The 21826-nt window shown below is 37.8% G+C and overlaps 1 protein-coding gene and 1 non-coding gene across 5 annotated transcripts in view; both read left to right on the top strand.

Annotated features, from left to right (window-relative positions):
• LOC105385707 (LIM domain only protein 7) overlaps nt 1–21826 on the top strand; it is a 101663-nt gene that overhangs the window by 18659 nt on the left and 61178 nt on the right. For 3 of the 4 annotated variants that reach the window (XM_048622198.1, XM_048622200.1, XM_048622201.1), the window contains exon 3: nt 17389–17596. In XM_048622198.1, coding sequence (XP_048478155.1) covers nt 17492–17596 — 105 coding nt within the window. In that variant the 5' untranslated portion in view covers nt 17389–17491. Of the gene's footprint in view, nt 1–17113; nt 17272–17388; nt 17597–21826 lie in introns of those variants that run through there. The other variant, XM_048622199.1, reaches the window with a different exon arrangement.
• On the top strand, nt 11794–11864 carry Trnag-gcc. The gene has a single exon. It is a non-coding gene; the product is annotated as a tRNA-Gly (tRNA).

Consider the following 21826-nt stretch of genomic DNA (forward strand, 5'->3'; position numbering starts at 1 on the left):
AGCAGTCGGTAAACATCTAACAGTCGGGTTGCCCACTTACCCGACAACTCTCTCGGCACAAGCTTGCTTGTGTTTGGGTCCACCAACCCGCACTCGGCCAGCGGCAGCGGGGTGAACTATGCCTATGAAACCGTTTCATTATTGGAAGGAGACCCATTCCTCAGCAATGGGGATGTGATGGGCTGTGATGATGATGGTGCATACAAAACAACTATGTTCTATTACGCACGTCCCTATACCTAACGCTACTATGGATATGGAAACCTACAACTACAGATACAGATACAATCTCTCGATACTCAAATAGCGCCAGCCTCATCTGTTTCATAGACGTTGTACACTACGATCTGCCTGAGATAGCGGTGCCGGCTATTAATAACATAGAGAACGGTCGTCCCGACTCCGTGTCACAGAGACATCGACGCGAAGCTACCGAGAAATCAATTTGCTGCACAGACAGATACACACGCGTAGACCACAGTCCCACATGTGGCTGAAAGCAGTACACTTCGAAATAAATGTAAACGTCAAAGCATCCTTGATTACGTAAAATTACACTCACGACCAATGAAAAAGCCAACGACAAAATCTCGACACCAAATGGCTCAAATTATTTAAATCACTTAATTTTTTGGAACGTAATATTTACGTTTCTATTAATGGAACATAATATTTACGGTTATATTCAGAAGGACTGTTAAATGTAGTTCAGTATTGCAGACGGCGTCATTAAGTTAGATATATACCATCAATATTTACATAATCTTAAGCTCACGTGAGTGATTCTAGGATTTGTATTTCATCTTTTACTTACGGTTTTTTATGTAATCAATCTCCAAGTCATGTTCCTCGCAGGTTTTGGCCCCAAATGGACCGCAGCTTAATTACAAAAACTCCATTGTTCCCAGCACAGACCATTACCAAGTTAACGGATTTTGTATCGAAGATATCAATTTCCACGGCCTTACCTCCAATTTGTTTAACGTTCCCATGGCGGAATCCACTCAAACACTCACAAAGTATAAAGTAATAAATAGATACAGAACTTACCTCCATGCTGTTAATCAATAACCATGCCAAATGCCGGACCACGCTACAATTTGTTTTCGCAAACACGGTGAGCAAAATTTTAGCAAATATTTCTTAAAGCAATTATGCATGTAAATTACTCGCAGATTCGATGTGCTTGAGATTAAATTTTTTGTTCGGTTTGCAAGGTCGACTCTTGCGTATAGGACTCCGTTTTTATTGTAGAACATAGCCTGCTAGTCATTTTAACGGCCTTACGCTGCTGAAGTACGCAATAAATGTAAATTAATAAAACAATTCATAACTTCAATATCGTACACCCTCAAAACCTGTGGTTCGATAGGCAAGGAAGGGTCATTTCGAAGCCGAGCGGGTTAGAAAGTGTTAAAGATTCTATCAACAATCAGAATCGCCAAAGGTTTGCTCAGCAAGTAAATCTTTCCAACCTTCACTGAAACAGTTTCCACGCGTACCGTCCTAGAATCAGGGCAGTCACAATGTATCTCCAAACCTAGTCTACATAAACAGGCACTTCCTCAATAACTGTCTAGGCTGGCCCTAATTGAGACCAGAGATATGGCATCGACGGTACAAAGCAGAGGAGTGGGTCATGCGACTCCAGAGTGCTATAATGCTGTTTAAGAAAAGGGACTGGTTCACAGACAAAGTTATTTTGTCCAGCGATACATAAGAGCTGGAAAACCTAGGTTGTACAGTGGCCACTGAGTTAATTTTGTGTTGTATTGTAAACTGGCAACGAAGGGTCAGAGGTATTATAACTACAACAACACACACTCGCGCCTTGTACTAATGTACTCCCTTGCGGGGTAGGCAGAGATGCATTGCTGCACCCACTTTTCGCCAGAGTGTTATGTTAGTCCCAATGTAATAGGGGGCGGGCCTATTGCCATTTTACGGGCACATCGAAGACCCGAGAACAAATATATGTGTTTAAACAAATATCTGCCCCAGCCGGGAATCGAAGCCAGGACCTTCGGCTCAGTAGTCAGGGTCACTAACCACTACGCCATTCGGCCGCCTACTACGCCATTCGGCCGCTTATAACTATGTCTTCCCATACGTAATTGGTAGTAAGTAGTAGCTGATATTAAGGACTGACCTCAACCTGGCACAAATCAGTAATAAATAATGTCCGTTTACTCATACCAGGCAAGATGGATGAAGATACAGTGATTTCTGCTCCCTGATACAGTTCACTGTAAGCTAGTCCCGTAGATTGTATTTTAGGTATTTTATCTCGATGTCTTAAGCAATAGTTTGCATTGCTATACATGAGTTTGTAGAGTGCTCTTGGCTCTGACAGTGAGGGCTGGGATCATAGGTCGGAGTCCAAGTTTCACTATTAATGGGTAAGAATATGATTATATTTGATGTATGTGGTTCTGTTTGTTTCATAGGAACTCGACTGCAATCTGCTTAAAAATAGTTTATAGTATAATAGATTTATGTATTAGCGAAATATGTTCATATTATGTAAACGAATAATAATAAGCAGAGGTACAATAGTAAAGTCAAGTTACTTAGAAGCAACTTAGAATACCTAAATGTTTTCTATTCTAAGTTGCGAGATATAATTTCTAACCTAACACGAAAACTTTTCTCATCTTTTCTCAATTTTAACAACTGAATACAAACATAAGTATTTACTAATAGCATCGTATTCTTATCTCTTAGCTAATGCTGAAGGTGTGACAGTTGCATAAGACGTACGCCTGGGAACATCAGATAGATATGATATCTGAAGGATTTCCTCCTCAGCACGGCTGTGAATGACCGTATTAAGTCATGGCATTACGATTGAGGAATGCGGTTCAGGAATTGCGAGGTTTAGACGTAAAACGAACGATTGGGTCATGCGTATAATTTGCGCTTCTGCAGACTCGTTTCTGGTACTCGAGTACAGGTTTGATAGTTTGTCGAGAACTATAAAAGTTTACGTTTTCTCGCATACTAAGTGGCGCCTCTAATGGAAACTATCATTAAACTTTTGTCAGATAATGTATGCAGATGACAGGAGAAAACGTAAACTTTTTTCGTTTTCATAAATAGCATGTTTTGCAAAACCCGTACTAGGGGGTCTGAACGGGATACTGTCAATAGTTGCAAAAATCTTCCGTGAGACGTTGGCAGAAAGTTATAGGCATTAGTTATTAACGACGACGCTGCTAGAGATTCAAACGAATGCCATGGTGAGTCAGTGGCCTATCATAATCAAAGTGAACATGTATAATTTTATATAAGTACTATAATGTATTTTTATTATATATTTAGATAATTATTTAGTAAAGTTTTTATTTCTTGCATTTTACATACTTTTTTTTTTGCACATCTTTGTACCAGTTTTCCTGTACCTCCTAGGTTGGCTGGTAGAAAATGCTCTTAGCATTAAGGCCACCTTTTGTGCATTTATTATATTTGTGCAATAAAGAATTAAATAAAAAATTAAAATCAGTAAATAAATATTTCATACGTAAAAAGTTTGCACACGTTACTTCACGTTCACCAATACTTTAGGTCTCAGTAGCCAAACGTCCATACTTGTATTGTGTGTCTTGTATGTAATTGAATTTAATCTTTAATCAATACCTTACCGTACCTTTTGACTGCATATGCTGATATAAATCTATTTAGAAAGTGGTTTTAATACACTTTAATAGTTCATAATTTCCTTGAAAATCCAACTTTCACAGGTAATAATACTTACGTCAATAAATGTACTTGCTGCGTCAATTTCCGTCTGATTTTAATGGACGTACGACATTTCAAACATCGTTAAAAGTATTTGCATAATTTAAGTCGTTTATATATCTGAATCAGATCGCCGGTATGTGATGTAGGTAGCCTTAGATCTATCACAGTTCTACACACATCATCTATTATGGTATTTATTTAACCCATCATTATATGTATAATGGGTCGATTACACCTAACGAGTACAGTGGCGAGACAGTGTCCTCGGCCGCGCACTCGGTCACTTGCTAGCCGTTCATTGGTCGAGGATCGGCCGAGGATACTGTCTCACCACTGTACTCGTTAGGTGTTATCGACCCATATGTACCAGTATCTATTTATTTGTCAGTTCCACTCAGTGGATTAGGCTGTGTCCACACTACACAGATTATGCAGAGGACTGTTTTTTTTAAAATGGTTAAATACAAAAAAGTTCGCGGAAAAAAACAAAACAGTACCGACACCGACACACGAGTATTCTAAATTAAATCACTTTGAACTCTCAGACAAAGAGGTTGACCTCAAATCGTATTTCGAAAGAAAATGTAGTTATTTCATTGTAACGTAGAGAAGAACAAAAACCTTTTTGTCTCTATATTAGCACATTTCTTTTCTTAGTCGGCTGTGGGCAGTGATAATTGACGTTTGAGACGCTACAGTTGCTTGCACCTAAATTATCTATGGAAATGAAGGTCAGATAGAAATTAGTAACAATCTTCTAGTTAGTTATGTACTGCTATACCTAATTTCTTCACTTCATACAAAATACCCACCTACGTTGAAGTTACCAAGTTTCCTTTAAATCTTTCTTTAAAAAAAAAACAGTAAATCTTTACTATTCGACGCCAGGACTAACAAAACTAACTGTTGTGGTCGTCAGCTGTTATTAACAAGCAATTTTAGTTAATTAAATTTAGCCACCGCCGCCATATTTGAATCTCGAGCTGTGCGCCGGCGGCGGTTTGATCTCGGCTGATGGATTGCGCGGTTATATTTGAATTTCGGGCCTCGGATTCGATGTTCAAATAGCTACACCTTTAGTCACTCGATTAAAACTGGCCGCACGTATGCGTCGGTCAGGCAGGCGCAGTACTCTCATCTAATATGCATTCCTCACGCAGTAGCAATGATACCAGCTCCAATTAAGCACTTAACGTGACTTAGCTATCAAAAGTCATGATCCCTAGAGCAAGTAGCAAGTTAATTTATGACGCAACTTGGGAATAAATCAACAAGCGATGCCGCCAGAGACGATTAAACGATCAGCGTAATAAATCGAGAATCTTCCGATTATTTTCACGCACCGACAGTTGTGGGTTAAACAGAGCTCGCGCTGGCATAAATAATATCTATTAATTATTGCACCGATACATCTGAGTCTATTTAAATTAATTCTCAATTTCTCTCGCTTTCTATTGGTCGGATCGGCAAACATTTGACAGTTGTTATTATAGTTACGTCAACGTGTCAGCGAGTTCCAAAATCAAATTTTATGTTTATCGATCACTATTGTTTGATTGACGGATGGAATTCATTGTGAATTTTGCTCTCGAGTTGTTTAGGTTCGCGTTTGCTCGTATTTTGTAGTTTTGTATTGTACTTTGACAGTTATTGTCAATGGTTGTCAACTGTTATTATGATAATCGTAATCAGCGATTGTGCGTTTGCTATTGTTAGCATGTTTGTTGTACTATATAGGCTTATACGTTATAACTTGTCAACATAGGTAAACCATAATTTGGTTTGACTGTTATTAACAGGATATTTTGTGGTAGATAGTATCCATGTTTCATATTAGAATGAGCCTAATCTAATATTGTATTTTTTGTTTCAGGTACGTACTTATGAAAGTTAGACAAGACACCATTTGGACGTGATTAAAACATCAGCAACAAAGCGTAAATATGAGATATTTCAAATAAATATCTTAATTTTCATTTAAAAAAAACCGCCAAATGTCACACAATACAATAATCGTAATCTTTTATTATTCGTAATAGTTGTCGAAAACCAAAAAGTTTACGTTTTTTTTCATGCTAAGTTACCATCAAACTTTTGACAGATAATGTATACACGTAATACTGATGATATAAGATGATACAAGAAAACCTAAACTTTTTTCGTTTTCGTAAATGGCAAAACCCGTACTAGAGGCTCTGTTTATTAACATAGTGTTGAGGCGAGTTGGTATATTTATAGCTGAATATTGTCACTTTCTAGCCAACGTGATCCATCACTCGAAGTGACGCGAACACTGATAAGATTAAGTTGAAATGCAAACGACGTTGCAGAAATTAAACCTGTTTCTTTTATGTTTTTGCCGTGTACAGCGTTAATGTGCCCGGCAATTTAGTAGGATATTAAAATAGTCACAGACGTCAGTAAGGATTGAATTTATGTATTTGTATAATAATTAATGCATTTGTAGGAATCAGGTAAGTGTGGAAAACTTGCCATGTTTTGCTTATGTGTGTTACCCAGTAGGTTTTATTAGAATACCGTCATTTGCAATGGTATTTCACAGCGATATTAGTGTGATACCCAATGTGTTACATTTTCGGCTTATAGTATAGATAGCTACAAGCTAAACAAATTAAAATTTATCAATGTGAAAAGCAATTTCGAATCCTTGCATCCGTTTCGGATCTACCTATATGACCTAATACAGCTACTCACTTCAAACCTATAACACCTCTTGGCTCTAAGCCCGCGTCCACGATGTCAGCGGCGTCTTGATCAAATTCAAAGATTTGTTTGTAGTAGAGATGCCACGAATATTCGGCAACTATTCGGTATTCGGCCTATTCGGCCAGATTTTTCAGTATTCGGTATTCGGCCGAATAGTGCATACTATTCGGGCCGAATACCGAATAGTAAATCATGTAAAAAATGACTTGTTATTTTAATCAAAATTGTGTATTTATTTCCAAATCACAACATTTTAGTACTTAAAATTAATCAGTAGTAAGTTGTGCTGGATAAAAACGAGCATTTCAGCATTTTTTGGTAGCCCACGATTGCACTTTTCATTGTAACCATCCGCAGAAAATAACCTCTCACTCAAGAAAGATAAGTTTTTGCAAATTTCAAAAGGTTAGGGTATTGTTTTTTGTTTGCTGACCACCACTTGTAAGGATCGGCCATCCGATCAAGGTGAACTATTATCAAATAAAAATTAAACTCGTTTGCCACAGCATTCTGCCTCCTAATAATTAGCATTTCTCATATAATCTGTAGCGACTTCTTCAAAGCAGTTCCAGGAACAAAAAAACAGGTTGTAGCGCCGAATATTCGGCGGCCGAATATTCGGCGCTTCGGCCGGCAGCGTCGCCGAATATTCGGTATTCGGTATTCGGCCAATTCACTATTCGTGGCAACACTAGTTTGTAGCTGTTCAAGACAATAGCGGTGGGTGCGGCGGAGTTTTTGTATGAAAAAAAAAAGATCCCGACGAATTGAGAACCTCCTCCTTTTTTTGAAGTCGGTTAAAAACCGCGCTCACCGCCCGCACCGCCCGCCGGCGTCGTGGACGCCGCCTAAGGACTGTTCATTGAATAGCACACAAGAAAGTCCCGAACCCGGCAGGCAAGGAAACTATAAATTCGCTTTCTATTGGTCCAGTCCAGTGGAAACGCACCCTATTGGTCCGCTCCAGTGGAAACGAAGCCTATTTCCTGCGCGCGCGCTCAACAATAGTTGCGCACATAAATCCACCGTGATAGTGTTTCTCTCTAATAGCTGCCCTTTGATTGTGAGCTATGTCAGTATTTACTATTTATATGCGTCGTAAGTTTGTGCAACTTATGCGTGCATTGTCGGTCCACGTTTCCTTATAGCTGTGCGTCGTTCCAAAGGTTCTAGTACTTGAGTATGCCTGCAGGGTGTCCCACGGCTAAGCCGGTATAGATATAGAGGTGAAAAGCCGACCTTAAATATTTTAAAAAGTACATAGGAAGACAGATTGAGGACCTCTTTTTTTAAGTCGGTTAAAAGTTTGGAAGTTTTGCTGAAAGACACTTGAAGAATTTAAAATATTTCTGTGGTAGACCCGAGAGTAAGTACTAAGTAATAAGAAATACGTAAGATACGTTAGGTATAATAGTTTGCTGAACTCTTTATAAAGTTAAAAAGCTTGTGATCCATGAACCGACAAGTCCGAACATAAATAAACCAACTTACATCTATATTGATCACTAAAAACTTTATTGTCCAATGTTCACGTACCGACAATTTTGTAGCCACTTGCATTTTTTTTTACTAAATTGTCTATTATCCAAGTAGCGGACGTTTTATAACGGAATTTGGAGTAAGTATCAAACTTTTTGTGCGTCTAAATCTAAATAATACCAAAGATACAAAACATTTGATTACAATGCCACAAACTTATCTGTTCCGGTGAGAGCTCACGTAAATGTATAATATTTCTTCATTCTTTAAGATGTTAAGTTTTGCAATAATGGTAATTTACCCATGCGGTTTTAATAGACCCATCTAGTTAATCTTTCAATATATATTTTATTAGTTAATAATGAGATATGAACTAATTTAGTTAACTGTCACTGGAACAGATAAGTTTGTCGCACTGTACATGGTGTCAGCTTTTAGAATTGCCAGTATAATTTGAATCTATCATGAATCGGTAAAACGTAAAGTGCTTACTTTTCCTGATGTCAATTATACGCTATAAATGTTAAAAAAAAAAAAACTTATAACATGTAAACAAAATGCAAGTGTTTTTTTAAGGCTCTTACGATTTAATGATTCGGGTGTGAAGATCTGCATGTGCATTATTAATTTTGGACAAGTGTACTTGGTCAATGTTTCTTTGTTTGGACTTCAGTATACCCCATCTGTCGGTCAAATAACAAAATCTTTCGGATTGAGATGACGATGATGATTTAGAACCTAGGTGATTTTAACCTTAGGCCAAAAGTTGGCAATAAAATAAAAAAAATACTGTCTAACTAAACCATCGTGTTCTGTGGCGAGCCCTGGAGGAAAAACGCAATTTTAATTATGTAATAACGGTGCAAACCACGCTTACGGCTTTCTTATCAAACCCTATAATCATAAGCTAGGCTAGTATTTAGTGAAGGTAGATTTTTGCCACAGATGCCCAGAGGTCATTGCCCCGCCATGTTTGCCATAGACAACAGAGTTAACAGAGCGAGACCATAAATTACAAAAGGCAACACAATTCACCTCGTTATTCATATCCGTTTTGGTTTCCATGAAAAATCTACAAATTCATTAAACAATATTTTCAAGATAGGAAAAAAATGGTCTTGGTCGTCGATTTTGTGGTAGTCTAAGTACGAGGTTGCTATTTTAGGTTACATGGGGATTAGATAAGCCATTTTCACAGAGGCCTACTAAAAAGTTATAGATATTACTAAACTTATAAAAGTACCTAAGGGTTGTTACGATGTTATAATAAGCATTTTCAAAATAGGTGTGTATTTTTCAGTGATTTATATGGTAATTATATTGTAGAAATTTATGTCAGAATATATGCAAAAGGTGCTTACGATAAACAATGCGTAAAATCCGATTAACGAAAATAGACAAGAAGCCATGTAACAATAACAATACTTACCTTGTTCTTATCGAGTAAGTAACTTAGCGAAATCACGGCCCAGTAATCTAATTACTCGATAACATGACATGACTGATCGTTTGATATAGAAATATTGTTTACCTTGACTTACCCTATGTTCACTTATCATTAGTACATGTCTTTTATATGCAACAAGGTGTTCCTGTGAGCTTCGCTTTACTTTAAAAAGTTTTCCCGTGGGAATTCCGGGATAAGAAATAATCTATGTTCTTTCTCAGGGTCTAGACCATAAGTATACCAAATTTCATTCAAATCCGTTCAGTAGTTTTGGCGTAAAAGAGTAACAGACAGACACAGTTACTTTCGCATTTATAATATTAGTTAGAATAGTTAGGATTAGGATACCGACCTATTCGATTATTTTACACTCTTTGCCCTAAGAAAAAAAGACATTTTATTCTATAGGTTCTGGATGAAGATACAAACTAAGTTACATAGTTTGAAAAACTTCTGGCTGTTCGTTTTTGACTTGAACAAAATTTAATCGTATTTTAAAAATTATAAAATACATATACTCACTAAATATAACGCGTCTTGCCCTGTAGGTACTAACAACATAAATTAATTACACAGGACATTAAATTCACTCTTTCAAAACCGTAAAAAAAGGAAATCAGTCAAAGGGCGAATAAATTGGAATATTGGACATTATAATGTATTTATTCCTCTGTCCCACATCTCACATTATGTCATTATAACATTTAAATTACGGTGGTTTCACTTTTAGGTGATTTACGGGCACTCGGATGAATTACAAATTACCACATAATTATTATTACATAGGTATTATGTTATGATGTATGTAAATCTGTAATTACGAGTATTTTTCATATGGCTGCTTTTTATTATCATAAATAATATAGGGAGGGTCTTGCAATGATCTGACATCTGCACAAATTTTGATGAAATGTATTTTCATAATATTGAAATCGAGCCATCCATTTCTGGGTAATCACTACATCTACAACTGGTCTTGTCATACCGAAACATAAAATAACTGTCTTAATTCTATTACGGGTATTGCAATTTATTTTTCTGTCAACTGCATAGGAACATGTCAAAAGTTTCATGATAGTTTCCGATGGAGGCGCCACTTTGTATACGAGACAGAGTAAACTTTTACTACGTTTCGACTAAGGACTTGTACATACACAAAACTGTGATCCCACAAATCGTGTGATCACACAAAAATGTGTGACCTAACTATCAAACCTGTACTAGACGTAATTTTGACGGACCGAGGTGGAGGGCACGAGAAGATACAGCAGTTAAATAGACGGCGAGCCAGGTAACCCTTTCTGTAAAATAATAATTATGTTAACCGAATAGGTAATACTCGAAGGTACATTTGTACGTTCAATTACAATGCAACGCATAAAAGGTCATGTAGTATGCAAACCGCGGGATCCGACTTTATTCATACATGCAGTATCAGTCGGCGGCGCGTGGCGCTATGTCGCGGTGACGCAACGCGGCCAGGCAAAGGGCAAAATGCCCGGAGCTCGAGCCGTTTCACAACTGGCCGGCTACCCTTTGTGGCTGAACACATTAGATGATGTAGACGCAAAAAAAATACAAAAATATGTACCTATAAAATAAATCGTAGACGTATTATGTTCAAAATAAATTCCTAAAAAAAATTATATGTGTGTTGTTTATTTGACGTTGATTTGAGTTGCCTTTCACTCGTATCATGAACTAAGATAATTTGAAATCCCCAAACAGTGGCAGGTGGTAAACAGGTAACAACAAACACTACGGATATAAAAATCTAAAAAAAACTTTTTACCTGCTGCGTTGTGTTGTTTGTAGTAGCAAGCTTAATATTCAGTTATCGAAAATATTATCATCATCATCATCATCATTTTCAGCCCGTATCAGCCCACTGCTGGGTATAAGCCTAGCCGAAATATTTTTTATTTATACCTACACTTATTTTACCGAGTTTATTTTCAATCTGTCATCCAAAACGGATATGTCCCAAGCTGCCATGTTGCTTATTAAATTACTACAGCCGAAGATAAAAGAACAATCACACTATCGCAGTGAATCTAATTAACATTTCCTAACAGCCGGCACTACGCACTGAACTCATGGCTGACGTTTCATAACTTTTATATCTATGAGTTTAATCATACACAACTAAACTTTGTAACTGAATTGCCGTCCACATACGTGTAAGTAGGTATATTTACTTACCTAAATAAGTACATTATTTGAACACTCTTTCTCATATAAAGTTCTGAGACAATAATATTGTGAGATGTAGGTATAATAATAAGGTTTGTATAGCATAGTACCTACAAACAGCGAATCCAAAGTCCAAAGATCTACTATACACTACGTGAAATATGCAGCATGTGAGTACAAAGCTACATTTTGTACGTCTAACACAAGCATCGGTGGTTCAGTGGTAGAATGCTCGCCTGCCACGCGGGCGGCCCGGGTTCGATTCCCGGCCGATGCAAGTTTTTTTTAATTTGTTCTTCAGGCGCTTTATTTTTTTGTAAGTTTATAGAATTAGGTACATATTGATATTTATTAATGACTATGGCGTGTGAAGTTTTGGTGATAGATAATTATAATTAAGTACCAAACATTTTGTATTAAGTATTAATACAAAATAAACTTTTTCGAAGCCGGATCTTCTAAATATTATAACATCGAATATCTTAAATTTCCCTAATAGAGCCCAAGAAAAGTAAAAGTTAATAATAGGCGGGCCAACATAAAAATCAACATTACCCATGTATGTAAAAGATACATATCTACTCTGTAGGGCCAAAACTTTCGATGGGAGAAACTTGTCACTAAACAACCAAACTGACAGCTTGTCACCATCCATAAAAAGAGATTAAAATAATCTCGTAAAAGATTTCCAATGCACAGACTCGATGTTCATATGAATTTCAATGCTGTTGGTCTCTCGAAAACATTGCTAACATGGCTCGGTAATGGATCAGTCAAAACACTCGAAAATCTCCACAAGTGGTCCTTACAAAAAGTGGACTTGTTTCACCGGTACAGTGTATAGTTGTATACCCACATGAGTCTACCTACCACGGAACCTTGGGTGAAGAACCGGCAAGCGGCCTACAGTAAAACCCAAGGACGTCTTTACAATTTCATTCTCCTTTTTTATGCCACAACCACTCCAAATCAACCTTTCACTCACAGGGCAATTTCGACTTTACATTTTCCCTCTAAACTCTATTATTGATTGTTAAGTCTCGCGCCTGGAATTCTTAAGGTCGATCAGGCCACATGTTGGTTTTTTTGCGAAAGGTTTTTTATTCCGTTTTAATCCCGAAATGATAGGTTAACTAACCTCAGCCTCTTGCTTGTTGTGTTTTTTGTTTAGGAGATTTTGTGATTTTTAGCTCGGATTGATACCTTTCTGCCTCGATGAGAATTATCGTATAGAGAATAAAATCGTTCTAAATTGTTAAGGCCATTATTTTTGTTATTTGAGAGGCGCAACCTCACAACTGGCTTCGGCCTCACAAATCACGTAAATTCGACTAATTTCGCATAAACTTGTAAATTATTCAATCTAGGTCGTATCAGACTTAAAATTCATAGACACAACCGTATCACTTACGAAACAGTTACTTGATCGAAACTTAGTGTTGATTGATGTTCCGTTTTCTGTAGTTACTACCTTAAAATCCGATCACTTTATATAAATAAACATTTATTGATACACTGACAACAACATCCATAAAATACAGAAAATAATACTGTACAAAATTCTAATAATTGCACTGGCTTGAAATATAAATTTTAACCAACATTATTTTAAAACTTATGTTATTTTGCCGACTTTCCTATTTGAGCAATAAATAAATATAAATGTAAGCAGGTACATTATAACATCATCAATTAAATAGGCAAGCTTGTCCTCATTGCGGTATGCAGGTACTTATACAATATCCTTTAAAGCTTCATTTTCGAAAACCAGTACCGTACCATCTGTGCGGAGTCTAGTTTCGTCATTGGCATCTGGTTTCTGGTATCCAACACCAATATCAGGTATTGGAACGACATGTGCTGTGACCATTTAGGGAGCTAAAAGTATGCAGTTCCACCTCAATGGTCATTTGGACCAATTTGCAGCGTTTTGGCATTCAGGGCATGTGACGAGTTTTGTCGGTAGAGTTGCCAAGGGAATACGGTGAATGCATATGGAACTGTATAGGTTGTAAAAAATATAAATTCCTATGATTGTGACATTAGCGGGATGACCACACTCAAATAGTATGGGATATACTTCTGCTCTGATATGCAGATTGATAAACATGGAATGTTAATTAAAGTATTTTATGTATGGGAGCTCATTTTATTACTTAACGTCACCGGTATGGTGTCTACATAGCAAATTTGTGACTTCCTACAGATATTATAAACAAATAGCGGTCTTCAGATTATGTTCGTGTTCCGGGCCAGGCGGCATGACCTACTTGGTACTTCAGAATCATACAATTCTAAGTTCAGAAAATTTTCCAACATATCAGGTTACTCCCGCTAAACCCAGTCGTTTACATTCAAGGTTCATATGATGTTAAACTAATTTGAAATATTAGTCGGCCAGTAACTTGTGGACACCGTTTGCGAGTCAGCCTCGACGACGTGAGCGTCGTACATAGAGCTTTGTTACCTTACAACACACTGCACACTTGCCATGCCCAACGTGTTACCTTCACATGTTGTTTGAATTTAATTATTTACAAGAATGTCTGTGAATATGACTAAGGCATAAACTGTGTAACCTTATTCTCCGTTCACATTTTCATTACTTCTTTTACGAGTGACAAAGCGTATTGCAACACCGATATTAACATACTTAGATTTAATTACTTTTGCTTAGTCTTTGATGAAAACTTAATCATTGTCAGAACTTGAATTAAGTTCTTAAAGTGAATGTTTTTCTTTTGATTGTGGCGCACTGGGGCTGACATTGTGGCGGCGGCGGCCGGCATGCTCGGCGCGTGCGCTGTCCCGTTAGCTACCGTTTTTGCGATCACCAGCCGAGATACAGCTAGTTTGATTCACGAGTATGCACTATCTCGCGACCGTTGGTCAGCACTGCTGCTCGTATCATGCCGTGATCATGCCTCGATGATGGATAGGCTCAACTTGATTGCTTGTTACACGTTACGTGTTTTTCTGGCGACATTTACTCGTGTTGCTGTTGTACGCCTGATGATGATATCTTCCGATGTTGTGATGGCGTTTTTGTTGGAACGGTCACCGGTGTTTATTATGCTGTGGCAAACATGTTACTGTTGCTAAATGAAAACAACTTTGAATTAGCAAAACAAATTGATTGCTTAAGCTTTCCAGTCTCAGAGTATTCCATCATCGTACTGTATCCTTAATAAATTACGTACGCTTAAGTAAAAGGACGTGAAGTAGTAGGAGGTGAATTACATTATGCATTCACTGTGTAGAGTCTTCAAGGACAACAGGATAACTTTCAATAAAATTACCTTTTTTACCTGCATCAGAACCCATGAGTGAGAGAATGCGAAATATTCGCAGCCGTAGGGAATTCAAATTGTTTACTCCAGAAAGGTCTTAATACTGAATGTAAAGTTTTAGTACCAACAATTCTAGCTTTGTTTGTAACAGTTTTTTAAATTCTATTTTTGTTCTCATCTGAACATTATTTGGATTCTCGATTCCTTAGTCATCTAGACCGCGTCCATAAATTCTACGTTGTTTTTTTCCATGCGACATTTATTAAGCTGACCTTTAGTGATTTACTCTTATAGCTCCAGTTTGATTGGTTTTAGTGCATTTTATTAAGCAGATATTTTATAAGTCGAGTGCAGATATGCATTGACAGATATTAAGTATGTAAGTGAACGTGTCGTATAAATAAAGACTCTTCGACCAGTCGACCTCGATCCTTCCTGCTTCGCTGTGATTCTTTTAAAGGTTAAACTTTTTTAATCCGCGATAAATTCCCCTCGAATAACTGGCAGCAATTAAAATAGTGAAGCTTGATTCTTTTAAAAGTATAATTATACGTTGTCCTGCCTTTCATCTTCCCTTTAATGCGGCTCATGTACTTGATGCATCACGCAATCTGTCAGTTAAAGGCAAATTAGTACTAAGTGCTCTTATTCTCTGTAATACAATGTTATTTTCTTGTTCATTCGTGATGTTATGCTCCAATATTTATATCATTTCATTTTTTCTATCTCAGACCTACCAGTGCTTTATTGCCTTCAAAGATTCATGGAGTCATACATATACATGTATTTATAATATCACTTCCATTGGTTCAGTCACCTTCTGCTGTCTATTTAGTGTCGTGTCAATGTAAGTTGATTTATTATCATGTTGATCACATTACCTCGGGCCAAAGTTCGGAGCAACTAACTAATCAGTTTTTGCATCGTTTCACTACACATATATAGATTGTCAATTTGTCATTTATGATCCATATAATTATCTTGTCGTTAACTTCTGCAATGTCTTTGAAAAGTTTAGCTCAATGACATCCAGTAAGTACACATAGAAACGTGTGTCATGCTGGTTTTTTTGTCATTCATCAATTGCTTCACTTTCAACATCACTAACAATAGTAAGTGTGTTGTGTCTGCCTCCAATTTAGCTAAACCACCGCTAAACCGCTGATACACGAAACTACAAATAAGGGTTATTTGAGTACCGGTTTCTCCTTTACCCTTTGCTGTATCCTGCCACCATCCCCAACAGATTTTGTTTCTAAAGCCCTTATTGTTAAAGTTGAGAATGAGAAAGCCTGTCTTGTTCTATTTCGTCCGTTATCTGAGATGTCGTAAGCGTAGAAAGTGTCCCATGAGGCTCAGCCACAATGCCGCTGCCGCGCACGCGCAAGAAAGCTAGATCATAGATAAAACAGCCTTTTTATTCTGCCAATTTGTTTGAAGTCGCCCAATTAGCACCGTTGTCTTCGAGCCTTTGTTGTTCCAACAAATCGCTGTAGGGTCTATTTCGAGTCTTGCAAATCTGAAATACACAGTACAAGGCGTTGGTCCACGTTTATTTCTACATCTTTCCTTGTCGCCAACACATTTCTTTAATCACATAGATGATTCTTTACCGACATCTCGTCATATTTTCAAATCAAGAGAAGGGCTAGTGCGAATTAAAAATACATTAAAGACCAATTTGATCCATTTACTTCTATCGCGGCCTCTAATAATGTGATTTATTAAAGTAATCTTGCGGATCGTTATTGCCTCATCTAATAAATTGCATTTACTGTTTGGCCAGTTATTTAGAAAAATAAAAATTCTATTATTGGGCCGCATTTCTTTTTCATTATTGCAAATTTGAATGATATGTACAGAATGCAAAAATTCCGACTGATCCTTTTTGAACCCCAGTTTATGTTTATTAAATAAAAATAGTTAAAAACAGGCCCGAAATAGAAGCTGAAGTTCGTCCATTAGCGATTCCGGTATCAAATAATCCAGTTTGGGCTAAACCACTACCGGGCAATTGAATAGCATTGCGAAAGATAAGAATAACATGTTATCGCTTAAGAAATTGTTATCGCCGGCTGGTTGTTTCCATACATTCGCGGCTTGGGGGGGTTACTCTATACTGATGAAGAACTAACGAACGAGATCTGTCGTCTAATCTAATAGATAGATAGAGTAGTGGCTTGCGCGCTCGGAAACTTAGTTTTTCGTCATAATAGAGTAACCCTCTTGTGTCTCGCTGAGTGAGGTTCGCGCGAGTCGCGTCGACGTGAAGTTAGTATCGGCTGCGCCTGCGCACGCGACGGACGCGTCGTGTCCTCCTCCCGCTCTTACCGAACCTATTGTTTTCGCCTCCAACTTACACGGCTTACACCCTTCGGACTTAAAAACATTCCGGTAATTACTACCAATTATCATTACCACAAACAAACCGTGCGAACTTGATGCAATTCCACTAAATTGTAAAAGCGAATAGACCACGTGATATTTTAGTAACAGTATTTTTTGTTGCAGGCTCTTAGACCGGGAGTGCGATGGACGCGGCGGTCGCTCGGTGAAGTGCAGTGGACAGTGAGTGTGTGATGATGAAGTGAAACAGTTAGTGGTGGTGATCAAGATGCCGTCAGACAGCGGCGCGGCCTGGGCGCCGCCGGCCTCCAATGGGGAGAGGAGGCTCAGCAACTCTTCGGATGGGAGCGCCGGGAGTGGATATTCTAAAGCTGTAAGTTTTTTTTTGTGATGATGATTGGTCCGACCGATTTCGGCCGTGGCGACCACTTCGACCCCTAGTTCTGTTGGCGCGCGTGCGCCCTAAGATGGCTTTTTTATAGGATAGTTGTAAACGGGTGCAGAGACTTTAGTCTTCTTCTTGTAGTGCCTCTCTATCATTGGAGGTTGGCAGTCAGCTCTTAGCTGTGCTCTCTATTCTTGGCTAGTTTAAATAGGGACTGTTGTACTAGGCCTAAAACCCTTCCTTCGTTGGAAGGACATCCGTGTCCCAGTAGTGGGGACGTGATGGATCGTTATGAGTGACTTTTGTGGGGAGGAAATAATAGGGTTATGATGGTTTGATGATTTGATATGAGTCTAAGACGATACGATAAAATACTCTTTGTTGCACACAAACAGGAACAGTTTCGTATACATAGAAGCCATAGAACAGAAAATAAATAATACAATCGGTGGCCTTATTAATAACAAGTAAATCACTTCGGACAACATGGATGGGAAAATAAAGTTAAAAATAAATAAATAACTACCTAATACTTTATAAAATAAAATATGTTTTAGGTTTGTATACGGTATTTCTTGTTAGCATCATCGTATAGGCTTGAACCTAGGCTACCTTGTACCTACCTAGGAATAAATAATACCTACCAACTTTTCACATTGTCATTCCAACTTGCTTAATCAAAGCTTGCTTCATTGTTTTGATTACCACTAATCCGATATAAATATATTGGCAAACATTGGTACTTACTCGTATTTATCTACATATGTTAGTTTTGTTTCTTTTCATAAATAAAGGAATTATTTCTTTGTGTCTAAGTCTCGTACTTATCTACATTATTAAGAGGACTTCTCCTTCAGGTAACGTTTCAAATTCTACCCTGTATATTTAGCGTATATTATGTATAAACTAAATCTCAGTAGGTACATGTAGGTATACCTACCCACTTGAAGTAAAACTTAACGTAATGCTGGTAGAACCGGCTAGAAATGTCATACGCGTATGTATGTCCCATAGACCTAGTACAACTACCAGAGTTTCTAACCATTCACATCGTGTTTCCAACCGAGCAATACAACTTTTATACAGGATGCTAATGCAAAAAAAAAAAAACAGTGACAGAGGCTTAAAGAAATCTTTTAATTCTGTATTTACTTATTAAATAACACACGGCTGTAAAAATGCAGATTTAGAGCTGTCAACCGAATAAAATAGTAGTTCGACACTTTCACTTTCTTCAATAGTGTAGACGACGATCACGATAACTTTTATGGCTGCTAAAAAGCTACATAATGTTGTCACGTTTCCAGAAAGTAAACCTCAAACTACACGTTTACTAAGGGTTTACAACCTTTTCTTATTTGGACGACTAGAGCTGAACTATGATTTATCAGTTTATTAATTGCAATACTCCGCATGCTATATATATTTCGGTTTGCTTATAAATACTAGCAATAAAAAAGTTCCACTTACAAAATGTTGACACCAAATGACCAAATTTCAATATTTTTCATTATTTTAATCAAATACAAAACATTTGTTTTATAATGTGATAAGAATATTTACGTTTTTTGTGATACATGTGCTGTTAAATGCACTTCAATATTGCAGACGGCAGCATTAACCTAGTGTTTTCCGTTTGGGAGTAATGTGGTGCTATTGTCATTGGAACTTTTTCATTGCTCGTGAGTGTATAAACCTGCTTACCTGTAGACCCGTAAATTTTCACCTCGTAACCAAGTTTGGCGACATCTCTTGTTTTTGCTCGCGGCTGCTGCACCAGTCTTGGCAGTGAATGCGGCCACATTCACACCAGGTCACTACTCCAACTATATTCAATCATTCTAATAATGGCACGCTGAGGCTGCTTACAAAAATAGGACACTTCACATCGAAGGTACTTACACATCGGCATTGAAATAACCCTGGAACTAACTGCTGATGTACCACAAATAGATGCTAACAATAAAAGTAAATTTCGGACAACTTTCGAAGTAAATAACTGTGAGGTGCAACACTTCAACTAGGTATCATAAGTCATAATAACTGATTCCCACAATCCAGTATGCAAAATGATCGCCGCGCCCCCAGCAGAATACTAGACCATTTAACCTTTAAACCTAATAAATCCGTCGATACACGCACTGATATCCGAAGGCCGAAGCAAATGTCAGCAAACAGCAGGTGCACAGAAATATACGAGCAATGCGCCGGCCACTCCCACTCGGGCTGGGGAACGGACTCTGATAGATAAATCCTCTATTGTTGCCACTGCAGGAGGGTTAATCTATAGACGAAAAACGAACAAACGAGAGCTGTCGTGCAAAGTCTAATACAACGTGATAGAGTCGTGGCTCGCGCAGCAGCGCTCCGAAATTTCGTTTTTCGTCGTACAGAGTGACCCCTCTGGGCCGCTTCCGCGTAATCCACACAAAAAATATGCTAAACTCCGTAGGACGAACAACGATGGTGTTCCGGTAAACCTACTTTGTTCACATCACGCGCCGGCACTGTGTGGGATACATGAACATGAATGGAAAACGACAAATAAGGATAAAACAATCATTGAACACCCACCTGAAATTGGACCTTGAGAATGTAAAAACGTGTTGCAAAATGTGTCACTCTTTTCTAAGAAACGTTGCAGTTTGCAGAATTTTTTGAATACTAACTAAATGCTGAACTGCTCTTATGGAAGTTCTGGAAAACGGTGCTCGAAACGACATACTGACTACCGATATGTTAAACAATTTATGCCACTCGAAGAATTATGCAATGCTACTGACCGGTGGAGATTCCAAAGACCATATAATAACAGAGACGACCGAAGAACGCAAAATAAAACGTAACATTTCTTCAACGAAACATGACATGCGTGCGCAAAATTACACGTCGCAAAGACGGAAGGGTGTGTCTGTCCATTAAAATTTGTTGACTTAATTCTGTTTTCAACAGAAAAAGTGAATACCGATTCACTTATCAGCTACAAATGAAGCTCGCAGAACGGTCGCTGGCGTGCGTCGCCGACGCAAAAACGGCGAATTTTCGTGCGCGTGAGCATTAAAATGCAATAAGCGTTTGTCGTTCGTTTTATAAGCAGTTTTCTTTTACCTTTTGTAATGTCGGAAAGAAAGCTGTATGAATCCAATCTGGTTACATCACGTACCGAAGGCAAACGGCAACTTTAAATGTAACATGTTATTTTGTAATTGATAATATGTTTATTGTATACAATATATTCTCTACATATCTCCCAAACGCGATTTCGTCTAGTCAGAACTGAACAAATATATAAGTACTAAAAAAGATAAATTATTTTACAAATTCAGTATAGTGTCTTGTTTTGACTTTGTCCGCATAAGGACTGAAGCCGTCCTCTCTCGCATGAAAGGTTGCGCGTGAATCTGTCACTTCGTAAAGCCTGAATAATGAGAAAGGAGACGAAACCAGTTCTTCGTTGTCATCCTCAAATTATTCATCGCGCAAGACGAATGTGTGTTTCAACCTTTAACCGCGTAAAGGACAACCAATTAGTGAATCCGTTTCGTTAGTTACGTAAACATTTGGTATTCCGCAGCTTTTACTAATCTCCGTCATAAGACACAGATATATTATCTGCACATAAGCGTTATATGACAGAATAAGTGTTACGTGGATGGCGACAGCAATTTTTGCCTTTCTACTGAGCTATCAATCACTTTCGGAACACTATGTGCATGGAATCCGCATAAATAACCAAACACCTATGACTTCTCTCCCATGCAAGTCTCTGTGTGCATTCTCTGTGAACAGTAATGCTTCGAGACAATCGAGTCCGCTCCTGCAGCGAGATTCATACCTAAAAATAACTTGTTTGTATCGTCCGTCTAACTGTAGAGCAGTAACTATGTCATCAGTGGCTCAGAGATTTACTCTCGGCCCGATATGTCGCTATGACAAAACCGCATCGTTACTGCGACCACCCGCATAGAAGACATTTCTTATAATTGCACTTTAAAAAGCCATGTTATTCTTGAATTACTTTACTTTATTTCGTTTCGCGTAATGGAAAACACCAAACAAGGTTTTATGTGTTGAAATTTTGTATGACAATGCAAATTCAAAGTTACAGTAAATGACTTCTCCTTACATGTGCCTTATATTTCTAAGGTTAGCACTATTAACTACAATGAAAGTTTTGTTTTGCCTCTTTTAGGTCTCGATGTTTGAAATCTCGATCGT

Source organism: Plutella xylostella, chromosome 7 (genome assembly GCF_932276165.1).
Source record: "Plutella xylostella chromosome 7, ilPluXylo3.1, whole genome shotgun sequence".
NCBI lineage: Eukaryota > Metazoa > Arthropoda > Insecta > Lepidoptera > Plutellidae > Plutella > Plutella xylostella.